This window comes from Salmo salar, chromosome 24 (genome assembly GCF_965601325.2).
Source record: "Salmo salar chromosome 24, fSalSal1, whole genome shotgun sequence".
NCBI lineage: Eukaryota > Metazoa > Chordata > Actinopteri > Salmoniformes > Salmonidae > Salmo > Salmo salar.
The window spans coordinates 37,446,872-37,465,450 of NC_138314.1; the positions used below are offsets into that span (position 1 = coordinate 37,446,872).

The 18,579-nt window shown below is 46.3% G+C and overlaps 1 protein-coding gene across 4 annotated transcripts in view; it reads left to right on the top strand.

The window, feature by feature from the left end:
• The window catches only part of rhobtb4 (Rho related BTB domain containing 4), a 71,834-nt gene that overhangs the window by 44,251 nt on the left and 9,004 nt on the right, over window positions 1–18,579 (top strand). For all 4 annotated transcript variants that reach the window (XM_045706688.2, XM_045706685.2, XM_045706686.2 and 1 more), the window contains 6 exons: window positions 2,925–3,126; window positions 6,633–6,736; window positions 8,995–9,180; window positions 9,393–10,194; window positions 10,553–10,772; window positions 12,650–12,768. In XM_045706688.2, coding sequence (XP_045562644.1) covers window positions 2,935–3,126; window positions 6,633–6,736; window positions 8,995–9,180; window positions 9,393–10,194; window positions 10,553–10,772; window positions 12,650–12,768 — 1,623 coding nt within the window. In that variant the 5' untranslated portion in view covers window positions 2,925–2,934. The remainder of the gene's footprint in view (window positions 1–2,924; window positions 3,127–6,632; window positions 6,737–8,994; window positions 9,181–9,392; window positions 10,195–10,552; window positions 10,773–12,649; window positions 12,769–18,579) is intronic.

Below are 18,579 nucleotides of genomic sequence, written 5' to 3' on the forward strand. Positions count from 1 at the left end.
TTCCAATTTCATAAGATCATTCCTCATGAGAGTCGAATATTGACAGCCTTGATTTGACATGTCAGAAACTGTGTGTTTTGTACCAACGTCTAAAAACAGCGCCACTGTCGCCCCAGCATCTTTGTTATTGTTTTGTGTAGGGAATGGAGGTGAGATGTGTCGAGCAGTGTGTTAAAACGGAGGTGAGATGTGTCGAGCAGTGTGTTAAAACGGAGGTGAGATGTGTCGAGCAGTGTGTTAAAACGGAGGTGAGATGTGTCGCAGTGTGTTAAAACGGAGGTGAGATGTGTCGAGCAGTGTGTTAAAACGGAGGTGAGATGTGTCGAGCAGTGTGTTAAAACGGAGGTGAGATGCGTCGAGCAGTGTGTTAAAACGGAGGTGAGATGCGTCGAGCAGTGTGTTAAAACGGAGGTGAGATGCGTCGAGCAGTGTGTTAAAACGGAGGTGAGATGCGTCGAGCAGTGTGTTAAAACGGAGGTAAGATGTGTCGAGCAGTGTGTTAAAACGGAGGTGAGATGTGTCGAGCAGTGTGATAAAACGGAGGTGAGATGTGTCGAGCAGTGTGTTAAAACGGAGGTGAGATGTGTCGAGCAGTGTGTTAAAACGGAGGTGAGATGCGTCGAGCAGTGTGTTAAAACGGAGGTGAGATGCGTCGAGCAGTGTGTTAAAACGGAGGTGAGATGTGTCGAGCAGTGTGTTAAAACGGAGGTGAGATGTGTCGAGCAGTGTGTTAAAACGGAGGTGAGATGTGTCGAGCAGTGTGTTAAAAAACGTTGCAGTGCATATTCTGCTGTTCTGTTGTGCGTGCAATGATGTCCGGGGGGGGACGGTTTGTTTTGTTGTTGTAATATCCCAAAAAGACGTGGCAGTTAAGGATTCCAGCTTTAAGGAAGAAGCTTAAAGTAAGCTTTTCACAGGGCTGTGAATTTATGGCGTTAAGAGGAACTATGCGATCACCTCTGCTACGTGCCAAGCTCTTGATGGATATTGGTTGGTGTTCTGACTCTGATAGGGGAGCCTATGGGAGACACTGTCCTGTCCTGTGTGTGACCCAATCACATGAATCATCTCTTTCATCGCATTCTCTGTTAAATAATAGACAAGACAAGTGTCTGGGAAACTTCTTGCTTTTCAGACCCATTTATCTGTTGAACCAGGTCAAAGTGGTCTGTCCTCTGTCTGTACATCACCACTTCCTTCAGCACTTCCTTTTGGCATAGGGCAAACATGCTCTTTTACTGTTCTGCTGCTGTGGCTCTAGACTAGAGTTTTAGGACAAGCCGAGACAGAACTCTGTCATCTGTCCTGTTCAGACGCTACTGTCTCTCTAAACGCTATCTTGGCCTCAGCAGACTCTCCAGGGAGAGAGAAAAAGAGAGGGAAGGAAGGAAGAGGGCTGGCATGAGGGGGTGGGGGTCTTTTAATGAGTGCCCCTCGGCAGATGAGAGCGAACCATAAGCTTGTTTAAGGATGTGTAGCGCCATTGAGAACTTTCACCATTTTGAAGTAGTCAACTGGGTGGGACTTCCTATGGATTAAGGAAGGATCACATAATTCCATCCAGGTCATCAGAAGGAATCAGCCAATGAAATATACTCATGAACAGACATAAATAGGCAACCTTGGCTTTATACCTGTTCAAACAACACACTCCAGGTGACAGTAAATCGCCAACCCAGGTGGCAGTGTGCACCCTTTCAGTTTGTTAACCAACTCATAGAAGTAGTAGGAAAAAGAAAATTGACTACTTCAAAATGGAGATGGCTTCAATGGTGCTGCCTGTGGACTCACAGACGCCATAATGGGACGAATACAAAGTCCTCTATCATTCTCTATGGAGCGAACTCATTCACTCATCAGAAAGTCTGCCACTAGGGCTGGGTCCTGGTTTATCATGGACCACTCTGATAAGTGGCTTTCTCCTCCGGCAGGGTTGGAGGCATGGCTACGGTACACTTGTCATGTTCATGAAGAGACCGTGTGTTCCTTTAAATGCAGACTGTCTGTGGAGTGTGGTTCATGGGGCTGTGTTTGTGTGCCTTCACAAGGTACAGTGCATTGGCTGCAGGTGCTAGTGGTTATGCTTCACTCCTCCCTGCCTGAGAGAAAGAGGAGGCTACAAATGTTATCCTTGTTTCCTCTCTCTCTCTGTCTCTCTCTCTGTCTCTCTCTCTGTCTCTCTCTCTGTCTCTCTCTCTGTCTCTCTCTCTGTCTCTCTCTCTGTCTCCTCTCTCTGGCTCCTCTCTCTCTCTCTCTCTGTCTCTCTCTCTCTCTCTGTCTCCTCTCTCTGTCTCCTCTCTCTGTCTCCTCTCTCTGTCTCCTCTCTCTGTCTCCTCTCTCTGTCTCCTCTCTCTGTCTCCTCTCTCTGTCTCTCTCTCTCTGTCTCTGTCTCTCTCTCTGTCTCTGTCTCTCTCTCTGTCTCCTCTCTCTGTCTCTCTCTCTCTCTGTCTCCTCTCTCTGTCTGTCTCCTCTCTCTCTCCTTCTCCTCTGTCTCTCTCTGTCTCTCTGTCTCTCTGTCTCTCTCTGTCTCTGTCTCCTCTCTCTGTCTCCTCTCTCTGTGTCTCTCTCTCTCTTTGTCTCCTCTCTCTGTCTCTCTCTCTGTCTCTCTCTGTCTCTCTGTCTCTCTGTCTCTCTGTGTCATGACATAAATAGCTGCTCGGTTCTTTATTTCTATGCCTCCGTACCATGTGTTCACTCTGAAGGAGTTTGGCAGGAGCTGCTCATTACTGGTCAGTGCTGTTCTGGTCAGTGTTGTTCCGTTTGTACCTGAATTCTTCACTTAATCTCTCCCCCTCCTCTCTCTCTCTCTCTCTCTCTCTCTCTCTCGCTCTTTCTTTCTCTCGCCCCCTCCCCTCTCTCTCTCTCTCTCTCCCCCTCCACTCTCTCTCTCTCTTTCTCTCTCTCTCTCTTTCTTTCTCTCTCAGGGCCCTCTCCATGGATATAGACACAGACTATGAACGGCCCAATGTGGAAACCATTAAATGTGTGGTGGTAGGGGACAATGCAGTGGGAAAAACCAGGCTCATCTGTGCCCGCGCCTGCAATGCCACCCTCACACAGTACCAGCTGCTCGCCACCCACGTGCCAACGGTCTGGGCCATCGACCAGTACCGCGTGTGCCAGGAGGTGGGCATGGACGCACGCTACACACACACAGACCTACACACACCTACACAGACCTACACAGACCTACACGCACCTACAAACACATTCACCTACAAACACATTCACACACACACGCACCTACAAACACATTCACCTACAAACACATTCACCTACACACACATTAACCTACAAACACATTCACCTACAAACACATTCACCTACAAACACATTCACCTACAAACACATTCACACACACACTCACCTACACACACATTCACCTACACACACATTCACCTACAAACACATTCACCTACACACACATTCACCTACAAACACATTCACCTACAAACACATTCACACACACACTCACCTACACACACATTCACCTACAAACACATTCACCTACAAACACATTCACACACACACTCACCTACACACACATTCACCTACACACACATTCACCTACAAACACATTCACCTACAAACACATTCACCTACACACACATTCACCTACAAACACATTCACCTACACACACATTCACCTACAAACACATTCACCTACACACACATTCACCTACAAACACATTCACCTACACACACATTCACCTACAAACACATTCACCTACACACACATTCACCTACACACACATTCACCTACAAACACACTCACCTACAAACACATTCACCTACACACACATTCACCTACACACACATTCACCTACAAACACATTCACCTACACACACACATTCACCTACAAACACATTCACCTACAAACACATTCACCTACACACACATTCACCTACACACACATTCACCTACAAACACATTCACCTACACACACACATTCACCTACAAACACATTCACCTACAAACACATTCACCTACAAACACATTCACCTACAAACACATTCACACTCACCTACACACACATTCACCTACAAACACATTCACCTACACACACATTCACCTACAAACACATTCACCTACAAACACATTCACCTACAAACACATTCACGCACACACTCACCTACACACACATTCACCTACAAACACATTCACCTACAAACACATTCACCTACACACACATTCACCTACAAACACATTCACCTACACACACATTCACCTACACACACATTCACCTACACACACATTCACCTACAAACACATTCACCTACAAACACATTCACACACACACTCACCTACACACACACTCACCTACAAACACATTCACCTACAAACACATTCACACACACACTCACCTACACACACATTCACCTACACACACACATTCACCTCACACACACATTCACCTACACACACATTCACCTACACACACATTCACCTACAAACACATTCACCTACAAACACATTCACCTACAAACACATTCACCTACAAACACATTCACACACACACATCACCTACACACACATTCACCTACACACACATTCACCTACACACACATTCACCTACACACACATTCACCTACAAACACATTCACCTACAAACACATTCACACTCACCTACACACACATTCACCTACAAACACATTCACCTACACACACATTCACCTACAAACACATTCACCTACAAACACATTCACACACACACTCACCTACACACACATTCACCTACACACACATTCACCTACAAACACATTCACCTACAAACACATTCACCTACAAACACATTCACCTACAAACACATTCACCTACAAACACATTCACCTACAAACACATTCACACACACACTCACCTACACACACATTCACCTACAAACACATTCACCTACAAACACATTCACACACACACTCACCTACACACACATTCACCTACACACACATTCACCTACACACACATTCACCTACACACACATTCACCTACAAACACATTCACCTACAAACACATTCACACACACACTCACCTACAAACACATTCACCTACACACACATTCACCTACAAACACATTCACCTACACACACATTCACCTACAAACACATTCACACACACACTCACCTACACACACACTCACCTACACACACATTCACCTACAAACACATTCACCTACACACACATTCACCTACAAACACATTCACACACACACTCACCTACACACACACTCACCTACACACACATTCACCTACAAACACATTCACCTACAAACACATTCACCTACAAACACATTCACACACACTCACCTACACACACACTCACCTACACACACACTCACCTACAAACACATTCACCTACAAACACATTCACACACACATTCACCTACAAACACATTCACCTGCAAACATATTCACCTACAAACACATTCACCTACAAACACATTCACCTACAAACACATTCACACTCACCTACACACACATTCACCTACAAACACATTCACCTACACACACATTCACCTACAAACACATTCACCTACAAACACATTCACACACACACTCACCTACACACACATTCACCTACACACACATTCACCTACAAACACATTCACCTACAAACACATTCACCTACAAACACATTCACCTACAAACACATTCACCTACAAACACATTCACACACACACTCACCTACACACACATTCACCTACAAACACATTCACCTACAAACACATTCACACACACACTCACCTACACACACATTCACCTACACACACATTCACCTACACACACATTCACCTACACACACATTCACCTACAAACACATTCACCTACAAACACATTCACACACACACTCACCTACAAACACATTCACCTACACACACATTCACCTACAAACACATTCACCTACACACACATTCACCTACAAACACATTCACACACACACTCACCTACACACACACTCACCTACACACACATTCACCTACAAACACATTCACCTACACACACATTCACCTACAAACACATTCACACACACACTCACCTACACACACACTCACCTACACACACATTCACCTACAAACACATTCACCTACAAACACATTCACCTACAAACACATTCACACACACTCACCTACACACACACTCACCTACACACACATTCACCTACAAACACATTCACCTACAAACACATTCACACACACATTCACCTACAAACACATTCACCTGCAAACATATTCACCTACAAACACATTCACCTACAAACACATTCACCTACAAACACATTCACCTACAAACACATTCACCTACACACACATTCACCTACAAACACATTCACCTACAAACACATTCACCTACAAACACATTCACCTACACACACATTCACCTACAAACACATTCACCTACAAACACATTCACCTACACACACATTCACCTACAAACACATTCACCTACAAACACATTCACCTACAAACACATTCACCTACACACACATTCACCTACAAACACATTCACCTACAAACACATTCACCTACAAACACATTCACCTACAAACACATTCACCTACACACACATTCACCTACACACACATTCACCTACACACACACACACACACGTCTTCCACTGATGTGTGCTTGTGCCTCTAGGTGTTGGAGCGGTCCAGGGATGTGGTGGATGAGGTCAGTGTCTCCCTAAGACTATGGGACACCTTCGGTGACCATCACAAAGACAGACGCTTCGCTTACGGCAGGTGAGGAGATGTGTGTGTATGTATATATATATATACACACACACACACACTGTGAGGATGTGGGTACAGCCAGATTCTGGTAACTGACCTAATAAACCCCCCCCACCTGGCTTTTAGGCTGAAGGACACACGTGTACGTCATAGTGGCTGATATGGCTACCATTATTCATGTGTTTTATGTTCTGATAGCTAGATACAATATACCTCTCCTCTAGCAGGCAGACGTGATGGAATCATCTCTCTATCCCTCTCACCCAGGCCATTCAGACAATAAGCTTCTGGCATAACACTAATCCTTACTCAGCCAGCTGGCAGGGCTTAATCCCACACACACACACACACACACACACACACGCACACAGGCACAGTCACTGTGCAGGTTAGATGGGGGCTGGGTTTGTATAACAAGTCACCCTGTCACTTTGTGGATCTGTTTTTGAGTGACAGAGTGTGTGTGCATTTTAAATGGTCAATGACACAGTGTGTGTGTGTGTGTGTGTGTGTGTGTGTGTGTGTGTGTGTGTGTGTGTGTGTGTGTGTGTGTGTGTGTGTGTGTGTGTGTGTGTGTGTGTGTGGGTGGGTGGGTGGGTGGGTGGGTGGGTGGGTGGGTGGGTGGGTGGGTGGGTGGGTGGGTGGGTGGGTGGGTGGGTGGGTGTGGATTAAGCCCCGCTAGCATTTTAAATGGTCAATGACTCGGTGTGTGTGTGTGCTCAGTCAGCCTGCAGTCAGCTGATAAGAGACACTGCCAGATCAGCTGTTCTGTGTCTGCCCGTCTGTCTGTAGGTCTGTCTGGGTGCTGTTGTGCTCGACCTCTGGCCCTAAACCCACTAAACATGCCACCATGCATGTACCCTTATCCAACAATCAGCTGCTTATAGGCACACTCACACTGTCCTCTGTGTCCAACACTATCTGATAAGAGTTTGTTATTTGATCATTCATTGTGTAATTTACTTGTAGATGGCTCTAAAAAAGTTGACATATTATTGACCTTTGATTATGTCGTTCCATAGACTGAATAGGTGAGATTTTCTTAACCCTTATGTCAGTGCATAAGGGGGTGACGTAGCACCCTGCATGATCTTTAATAACAGAGGACAGTGTGTGTTGAGGGGATCTCTGCTGGGTTATGTGTACACTGAGCAGTCAGCCAGTCAATCAGGAGGTTGATCTCAGCCTCAGCCTGTCCTGTAAAAACACCAAACACTCTGGTTACATAAGGATAGCTAGCAGCCCTGCTGACCTTTGTAGTTTGGCTTGACAACGAGGGCAAAGGCATGTACACAATAAGTGTGTTATTTTGCCCATCTTAATCTTTTATTTATATTGGCTAGTCTGAGATAAGGCTTTTTCTTTGCAACTCTGCCTAGAAGGCCAGCATCCCGGAGTCGCCTCTTCACTGTTGACGTTGAGACTGGTGTTTTGCGGGTACTATTTAATGAAGCTGCCAGTTGAGGGCTTGTGAGGCGTCTGTCTCTCAAACTAGACACTCTAATGTACTTGTCCTCTTGCTCAGTTGTGCACCGGGGCCTCCCACCCCTCTTTCTATTCTGGTTAGAGCCAGTTTGCGCTGTTCTGTGAAGGGAATAGTACACAGCGTTGTATGAGATCTTCAGTTTCTTGGCAATTTCTTTCATGGAATTGCCTTCATTTCTCAGAACAAGAATAGACTGATGAGTTTCAGAAGAAAGTTCTTTGTTTCTGGCCATTTTGAGCCTATAATTGAACCCACAAATGCTGATGCTCCAGATACTCAACTAGTCAAAAGAAGGCCAGTTTTATTGCTTCTTTAATCAGGACAATAGTTTTCAGCTGTGCTAACATAATTGCAAAAGGGTTTTCTAACGATCAATTAGCCTTTTAAAATGATAAACTTGGATTAGCTAACACAACGTGCCATTGGAACACAGGAGTGATGTTTGCTGATAATGGGCCTCTGTACGCCTATGTAGATATTCCATAAAAAATCTGCCGTTTCCAGCTACAATAGTCATTTACAACATTAACAATGTCTACACTGTATTTCTGATCAATTTGATGTTATTTTAATGGACAAAAAATTAGCTTTTCTTTCAAAAACAAGGACATTTCTAAGTGACCCCAAACTTTTGAACGGTAGTGTACACTGCCAAGTAGCAGACTCTTCTCATATGAACCTCAGACAGGAATTGACCTCTCACCTCTTCCCTCCTACATTACCCTCTCTCTCTCTCTCTCTCTCTCTCTCTCTCCCGCTGTCTTTTCTGTGCGTGGTGCAGGTCTGACGTGGTGGTGCTGTGTTTCTCCCTGGCCAACCCCAACTCCCTGCGTCACGTCCGCACCATGTGGTACCCTGAGATCAAGCACTTCTGCCCCCGCACCCCTATCATCCTGGTGGGCTGCCAGCTGGACCTGCGCTACGCCGACCTGGAGGCTGTGAACCGCGCCCGCAGACCCCTGGCCAAGTGAGAACGCCATCATCCATGCCGCTTACACGGGCGACATGCACTGCAGAACACCCATCACATCCATTGGCTGGATATGCAGCATTTGACTGAAACGCAAACATACCTGTCTCACCTTTTGTCTGTCCGTAGCTTCTGTCAGCAGAATCCTTTCATTAGAGACCTACCACTCTGCTAATGCCCTAACCCTCTCCCCTCCCCCTTGTCCTCAGACCCATCAAGCCCACAGACATCCTGCCTCCAGAGAGAGGGCACGAGGTGGCCAAGGAGCTGGGCATTCCCTACTACGAGACCAGCATCGTGGCCCAGTTTGGGGTCAAGGATGTGTTCGACAACGCCATCCGTTCCGCTCTCATCTCCCGCCGTCACCTCCAGTTCTGGAAGTCCCACCTGAAGAGAGTCCAGCGGCCCCTCCTCCAAGCCCCCTTCCTGCCCCCCCGGCCCCCGCGCCCTGTGGTGGGCATCCCTGACCCCCCTCCCATCGACGGAGAAGCCCCCGACTCCCTCCTCTGCCAGCCGCTATGCGCCGATGTCCTCTTCCTACTCCAAGGCGGTGCCACACGTGTCTTCGCACACAAAGTCTACCTGGCCACCTCCTGCTCCAAGTTCTACGACCTCTTCACCCTGGATCTGCTGGCCATTGAGGCGGATTGGGAGGGAGAGGAGCGCGCCGAGAGCGGTGAGGAGGATGAACAGAGTAGGAGAGGTGCCAAAGAGCAGGCAGGGCGTACTAAGAGCTTGGACATCGATAATGATGGGGAAGGTGGAGCCAGGGGAATCAAACGGCCACCCATGCTCCAGCAGGGCTCCCTGAGGACTTCCAAAAGTGATAACGCCCTCCCCGCCAGGAGCCAGTGCTCCGTGGGGCCCCTGGGGGCCGGCCGTGGCCTTTCAGGCTGGGGGAGGGGCTTCCTGAGTGTGTACCTGGAGCACGTAGCTGACCCCGAGACGGGGCGACCTCGCCTCATGACCGTGGTCTCCATGGACGGTCTCATACAGGAAGAACCCTTCCAGGTAAGATCAGATCGCAGCAACAACACCAAGTCTTCCAAGTAGCTTTGGATAATAGCATCTGCTTAAATCAGCCTATTAATACAAAACCAGCTCACCGTGAGGTTCCCATTCCCTATACTGCTCCAGGATTGTTTCATCTTAGAGCACTTTGAAGAGTGCCCTCTACTGGTCATCATAACCATAACACATTTTAGGGCAACAAAGATGCAGAATTCTACTGAAAGGTTATTAAACTGAAGTGAATCCATACACCTCAAGTGGTGTTTATTCACTTGATTTATACCACAGCTTGTCCTAATCCTCGATTCCGATAGGTGGAGAGGGTGTTGATTATATTTCACCTGTGTGGTGGTTTCAGGCGGTGCTGCAGTACCTGTACACAGGCAGTCTGGATGAGGGTCGAGGGGATCTGATGCAGGTGGCCACCATCGCTGAGCTGCTGGAGGTGTTTGACCTGAGGATGATGGTGGCCAATGTGCTGAACCGTGAGAGCTTCATGAATCAGGAGATCACCAAGGCCTTCCACGTCCGTCGAGCCAACCGCATCAAAGAGTGCCTTAGCAAGGGCACCTTCGCTGGTAAACACACTGCCTCCACTTGCTGCGTCATCAGAGATTCTCTAGTGTGTGTGTGTGTGCATGCAAAGGTCCATACGTGTGTGTGTGCGTGCGTGCGTATGTGTGTGCACCCAGTACATTTAGCATTCCCATGTTATTCCAGTATTCTCCCATGGATTCACACGTCTGGATCTATGGTCATTATATTGTTTTTCCTATATGCAATATCTGTGTGTGTTTATGTGTATCCTGGTGTCCTCCATCAAATGAGTCCATTTGGTGTCTTTGCTCTAAACGTGTTGCTGAGCTTTTATCCGTTTGTCCTTGTGTGCCATGCCCATTCCTATGCGTTTCTGTGCATCACTTTTGTCTGGGTTCTTCGGTCTGTGTGCATGTTGGCTGTAGCATTTCCCACAAGGTGAGAGTCCTATTCTATCTATATAGTACATGTAGCCTCTTCGACCTTCAGGTGGCTACCACAATCTTTCTATTGTTGTCACGATGTCTGTTTCCGTGGGAATTGTTGTCACGAACACTGTTTCCGTGTTTTTTATTATAAACTGGGTGGTTCAAGCCCTGAATGCTGATTGGCTGACAGCTATGGTATTTACCACGGGTATGACAAAACATTTATTTGTACTGCTATAATTACGTAGGTAACCAGTTTATAATAGCAATAAGGCACCTCAGGGTTTGTGGTATAATATACCAAGACTAAGGACTGTGTCCAAGCACCCCGTGTTGCGTCGTGCGTAAGAACGGCCCTTAGCCATGGTATGTTGGCCATATGCCACAACTCCTCATGCCTTATTGCTTAAATATCCCTCCTGAATAGATAGGATTTTGGCTACTTGTTCTAGTGGGTTCTATGCCCCATAAAGATTAGCAAGGCCTATAGGTCTGCCCTTGTGATTGGTTTACTTTCTTCTCAGATAGTTTATTTCTTTAGAATGACAAAGTTGGGGAAGTTAGTCTGAAAATATAATTTACCAAGCTACCAATTACTTCACACTGGAAGAACTTAAGCTACACTAAAGCTTTCTTTTAAGAACAATATAATTTACTTAACTGAAGTTAATTTGGAAAAAGTAGTTCACTACGTCCAAACTAATTCCTGAAAAATGATCATATGAAATAAATAAAGGAAAGGGGATACCTAGTCAGTTGTTCAACTGAATTCATTCAACTGAAATGTGTCTTCCACATTTATCCCAACCCCTCTGAATCAGAGAGGTGCGGAGGGCTGCCATAATCACTCTGTAGTCAGATGTTAACAGAATGTCATTTCTCATATTAAACACAAAAACAATGTTTCAACTGAGAATTAGGCAGGTCTGATGAAGGAAAAGTAAATTCCTACCTACTTTACCCATATTTTTTGTTGTTGCAAAAAGAGTAGTATGTAGTTCCAGTAGTTAGCTACAACACTACAAAAAAAGTAATTAAACAACTGAAAACACTAACAAGATTTGAATTTAGTTCAACTACCACCAAGCCACAGCCAAATGGAGTTAAATGTAGTTCACTACTCCCCAACACTGATTCCTTGGGTATCCAAACAGAATAGAGCCACAGTCCGAGCCCTTACAGACAGTGTAGTTAGCTTGCATCCTACCTATCTGGACAGCTTCAAAAGTTTATATAGGTTTCGATCTTAGTAGCTCAACTCTGTTTTGTACTATGTCCTGCCCTCTCCCTCCCTTGCACCCTGTGTCAAATAGAGCTCTGTCTACCTTTCCATTTATCTCTGTCTGTCTACCTGTCTCTGTTTCTGTGTGCGTCTGTCTGCGTCTGTCTGCGTATATCTCTGTGTGTCCCTGTCCGTCTGTCTTCCCCTCTGTAGCCTCGACTCTGTGGTTCACTCCGAGATGAGTGCTCTTTTCCCTCCCTGGTTTTAGATGTGGTGTTCCGTCTGGACGATGGCTACCTGCCAGCCCACAAGCCTCTGCTCATCTCCAGCTGTGACTGGATGGCCGCTATGTTCCGGGGATCCTTCATGGAGAGCTACATCAAGGAGGTGAGAGGGAGAGGGAGAGTGTGAGTGTGTGAGTGAGATTCGGTAAGAATTGGTTGTATTCAAGTGTGTTTGTGGAGGTGGCCTGCACTGTGATCTGTAAAGCTGTGTTTCACCCGTGGTTGTGTTGAAAGCACACTATACTATAAGCCTCCCCTGAGGGCTCTCAGCCAACTGCCACGCTAACCAACAATATGTACAGTACTGGCGTTGCATACAGCCAGAAACAGGGTCCAAAGCGAGCAGGGCAGACGGGGTTCCGCGTCTGAGCAGATGCGGCAGGAAGTCGGCTCACCTCAGCACTTTCTGGGTTGAGGGCCTTTGTCATTTCCTCTTTACACATACTTGTTGGACAAGAGGCAGCGTGAGAATATTAAAATATCACATCACAGCTAACCAGACATACTGCCCACATTCCTGCCTGTTATCAACACACTCGTCACAGCCTTATCGGATGGCTGGAGAAGAGGCTGTGGAGGGAGGCTGAGACTCAGAGAGGTGGTAGACTAGAGGACAGTATGTATCTTAAAGGGACCGCTTTTAGAGATGAACAATCTCTTTTTCCTTTGACATTTGACCCCAAGACAACGGTGTAAGATGACATGCATTCATGTTAGAGAGCCGTTCATGAGAAACTATGCAGGCACTGAGCCTGCGGAGTGTCCAGTTACCCCCGGCTTCTCTCTGATGGCTCGGGTTCTAGAAAGACTAGACTCTTCCAGGGCGTTGCTGCCAACCCACCCAGGGAGGGAGCTCTTTTCTCTCGATGCTGTGGGTGTCCGCTGCCTGGGCCCTTCTGGAGAACTGGATCCCCCAGGTACGGTTACAGTCCAGGCCCCACAGGCTTTGAGTTACGGCCCTGCCAGGAAGCAGGCAGCCCCAGGAAACAAGATGCTGGACAGGCCCTCTGGATACTCTTACAGCCAGAGTCCACAGAGAGGGAGGAGTGGACAGGGTCATGGTGTGCTGCATGCTCTAAGGTGGAGACTGGGAGGCTAAGAGGCTGTTGTAGAGAGAGTAGGGATACGTTTGTTTGTGTGTGTGTGTGTGTGTGTGTGTGTGTAGGGAGGGGAAAGGGGACCGGGTCATTTGTAAGACACCAACAGCAGTGGTGAGGGGGGGGGGGGGTCACCGGGACGTTTGCCAGTATCCATGGTAACCCTCATAGCTTTGTCCCCATTGTGACACTCTTTATAGCGTTTGGTTGGCATAGTACATCTAACAAAGACTGAGGCTCTGGACAATGTGAGGCCGCCAGCATTTGTCTTTGTGTGGGAGATTTCCATAGCGGTGCAGCAATGATCGTGGTGTTTAAAATCTCAGCAGCAAACACTTCCCCTGCTTAGCTGGCTGGCCTTGAGGTGCATAGACAAAGCCTCCCTTGGAGTGACACAGATGTGGCTATGGTTGTGGGCAGGGCTAGGCATCAGAGTGGCGTGGAGAGGCGTGTGACCTTGGGAGTCTCGGACCAATCGGTGTAGTGTACTGTGACTTGTCTGGCCTCTGTTTCAGAGTGTGTTGGACTGAGACTGTCTGTCTGTTTTTGTCTGTCTGTCTGCCATCAGCTAACACAGTGCGATCTGTCTTTAAAGTAGCTGTCCAGTGTTTCCAGATTTCTATGAAATATTACCTATAGTTAATTACAATATTAGTGAAATAGTTTTTCTTCCATTAATTGCTTATTAAGTATGTTTAAAAGCAGCTTTTCTGTGTTTGAATGGTGTGGGCGTACCCCAACAACTGAATAGTGTGGGCATATACCTGTCAATTAAAATATTCATGACAAGTAAACAGCTGATTGAACTGCTCAGCCAATGAGACGTCTCGGCCAAAAACATGACATCATCTTCAATGAGGAAAAAGCGAGCATTTTTTAAATAGTCTGTTTGAGATACAAGTTTGTGGTGGGGCTTTTAGTGCTGAGCGATTAACTGACATTTCGTTTTTCTTTTTCCGGCTATTAAAAAACGTATTGACCCACGTCGGCTCGTTTTTTTCTGAACCCAACGTGCAGTTTCTCTAGAGAGAAATTAAAGTTGTCGTTTTTTATTAAGCAAATATTCAGCCTAAAGACTACAGTATGGGGAGCAGAGAGAACGTTCTCTGGCTGCTACTGCCTGAGCAGAGATGAGATGACTACTTTTAAGGAATGAAAAATAATAAAGTCAGCAATTAAAAATGTTTATTACTTCATTGTAATTTCCTGTTTTTCAATTGATGTCTACCCAATGTAGACCTGATAGAGAATGGAATATTTTCTATGTTTTGGCAATTGAATGTTGACTATTTTGGGCTTTGGAATTTCCATTAAAAAGCTCTAAAATAATTTGTATGTAATTATTTCATAATGCATTTCATGATTAAATACAAATTTGAAACCGAAATTGAAAACGTGAATATTTTTTAATAATCAAAGTGAAACTGAACCGACCTCAAACAGCGCTAGTCGCTCGGCACTATGAGGCTTTTGAAGTGTTTTTTTCTCTAATTTATGCTTTGGCCACAAATACGAGTATAGGATGAGTCAACAACATTATTTGTGTACAGGTCAACAGATTATGAGCTTTTAAAAGTGACATTTTCACTGGACAGTTACTTTAACACCTTTCACCCTGACTCTTCTCACCACCCTCCTCTCTCATTTCTCTCATGCGTATCTTTAGCCTGTCACTGTTTGTATTCACGAGGTGCTGTGATAACGCTTCTATTCTGGTCCTACTGTTACGATCTGCTGTGTCAGCAGCCTGCCAGCCTGCTGTGTCCTTGTCAGTCACCCCCCCACACGTTTCCACCTATAAAATATCACGTTGAACTCAATAAACCCCTTCCTGATTGGATAGTTTGGTTTGAATGCCATTCTGATGAGGAGTAAGGACTTGTGTGTGTTTAGGAGCTTTGAACTGGAGCGGCCACCTGTGTCTCTACCTCAACCTTTTCCGCCATAATGAAGGGTCATTGCCAGGCTGACATTCACCTAATTGGCACAGAGACAGGCAGGTGAGGGGCACCCCTGGGACTGAGGAAGGACCCCTGTGGGTCCCATGGCTCTTTCCACCTCCTACTGTAGCTTAAACCACAAGGCAATACTCAATAGTGGTGTTGAGACTGCTCTGAGACTTTAAAATGTCTTGTCCCTTTTTAATCCAACCTATTGAACAACCAATTGGGCTGAAAGGTTGAAAACGTAGAATAACATTTAATTGAATCACTATCTAGGGCAGCAGAGAGCCTAGCAGTTAAGAGCGTTGGTTAAGAGCTTTGGGCCAGTAATCGAAAGCTCGCTGGTTCAAATCCCAGAGCTGACTAGGTGAAAAATCGGTCTATATGCCCTTGATCAAGGCACTTAACCCTAATTTCTCTTGTAAGTCGCTCTGGGTAAGAGCGTCTGCAAAAGGAGGAAAATGTAAACGTGCCTTGGTCAGTACTCATCTGAAGCCAACCACAGTTCTACTTTAGTGACACCTAGTGGCCAGGGTGGTGTAGTTTTAAATGTTGTACATGCTGCATGCGTTTGTGGGAAGGCGGGGGTAGAAGATGAAAAGGGAGTTACCATGGTCTGACAGTCCCAGCAGTTCTTTCTATCCCTCCCCAAATTGCCCCCGTAAATCCTCGGCCGTCACTTGTGGCTGTGGGAATAAGTGTACCTTTGTTTGCTCTCCTCTCAGGAGAGAAACACACTTTTGGCTGACTGGCAACATATCAAATCGAAATTTCTTTGTCACATGCGCTGAGTAAAACAGGTGTAGACCTTACAGTGAAATACTTACTTACAAACTTAACCAACAATGTGATTTTAAGAAAATACCTGTAAAAAGTAAGAGATAAAAGTAACAAATAATTAAAGAGCAGCAGTAAAATAACAATAGCGAGGCTATATGCAGGGGGTACCGGTACAGAGTCAATGTGTGGGGGCACCGGTGTCGAGGCAATTGAGGTAATATGTACATGTAGGTAGAGTTATTAAAGTGACTATGCATAGATAATAACAGAGTAGCAGCAGCGTAGAAGGGAGGGGGGGGCAATGAAAATAGTCTGGGTAGCCATTTGATTAGATGTTCAGGAGTCTTATGGCTTGGTGGTAGAAGCTGTTTAGAAGCCTCTTGGATCCAGACTTGGCGCTCCGGTACCGCTTGCTGCGCGGTAGAAAAGAGAACAGTCTATGACTAGGGTGGCTGAAGTCTTTGACAATTTTTAGGGCCATCCTCTGACACCGCCTTGTATAGAGGTCCTGGATGGCTGGAAGTTTGGCCCCGGTGATGTACTGGGCCGTACGCACTACCCTCTGTAGTGCCTTGCGGTCAGAGGCCAAAAAGTTGCCATACCAGGTAGTGATGCAACCAGTCAGGATGCTCTCGATGGTGCAGCTGTAAAACCTTTCGAGGATCTGAGGACCCATGCAAATTCTTTTCAGTCTCCTGTGGGGGAATAGGTTTTATCGTGCCCTCTTCATGACTGTCTTTGTGTGCTTGGACCATGTTAGTTTGTTGGTGATGTGGATGCCAAGGAACTTGAAGCTCTGAACCTGCTCCACTACAGCCCCGTCGATGAGAATGGGGGCGTGCTCAGTCCTCCTTTTCCTGTAGTCCACAATCAACACCTTTGTCTTGATCACGTTGAGGGAGAGGTTGTTGTCCTTGCACCACACGGTCAGGTCTCTGACCTCCTCCCTATAGGCTGTCTCATTGTTGTCGGTGATCAGGCCTACCACTGTTGTCATCGGCAAACTTAATGATGTCTAGAGCACCTGCAGCCGGCCCACTCTGCCTGTATGAGTAGCTCTGGTCAGCCTGTGTGCTGCTCCAACGACAGACCATGTTATTTTATTGTCCGGATTTGCAGACACATTAGCTGTTCTTTCATGTTGATCCTGCTCCGTTTTGGGTGTGCATACGTAAATACTCTTTTCTCATGATCCAATCAGAGGTGTCTTTTCCTCGGTCCCTTTCACAGCTCTGCTTCCAGCTCTATCCCACAAAGACATCTATGCCATCCGTAGCGACAGGCCCAGTGGGGTAACAAGCTAGCGTCAGTGCCCCCCTGGTAGGGCAGGACTTTCATCTTTCGCAGGCTCAAAAAGTACTCCTCAACTGGAGACGGACAACCCTTCATCTCCACGTTTTTTTCCCCTCATTGATCTATACATAATACCCCATAATGACAAAGCAAAATGTTTTTTTAAATAAATAATAAACAACTGAAATATGACATTTACATAAGTATTCAGACCCTTTACTCACTACTTTGTTGAAGCACCTTTGGCAGTGATTACAGCCTCAAGTCTTCTTGGGTATGATGCTACAAGCTTGGCACACCTGTATTTGGGGAGTTTCTCCCATTCTTCTCTGCAGACCCTCTCAAGCTCTGTCAGGTTGGATGGGGAGCATCGCTGCACAGCTATTTTCAGGTCTCTCCAGAGATGTTTGATCAGGTTGAAGTCCGGGCTCTGGCTGGGCCACTCAAAGACATTCAGAGACTTGTCCCTGCCGCTGAAAAACATCCCCACAGCATGATGCTGCCACCACCATGCTTCACCGTAGGGATGGTGCCAGGATTCCTCCAGACGTGAAGCTTGGCATTCAGGCCAAAGAGTTCAATCTTGGTTTCATCAGACCAGAGAATCTTGTTTCTCATGGTCTGAGAGACCTTTAGGTGCCTTTTGGAAAACTCCAAGTGGGATGCCATGTTCCTTTTTACTGAGGAGTGACTTCCGTCTGGCCACTCTACCATATAGGCCTGATTGGTGGAGTGCTGCAGAGATGGTTGTCCTTCTGGAAGTTCTCCCATCTCCACAGAGGAACTCTGGAGCTCTGTCAG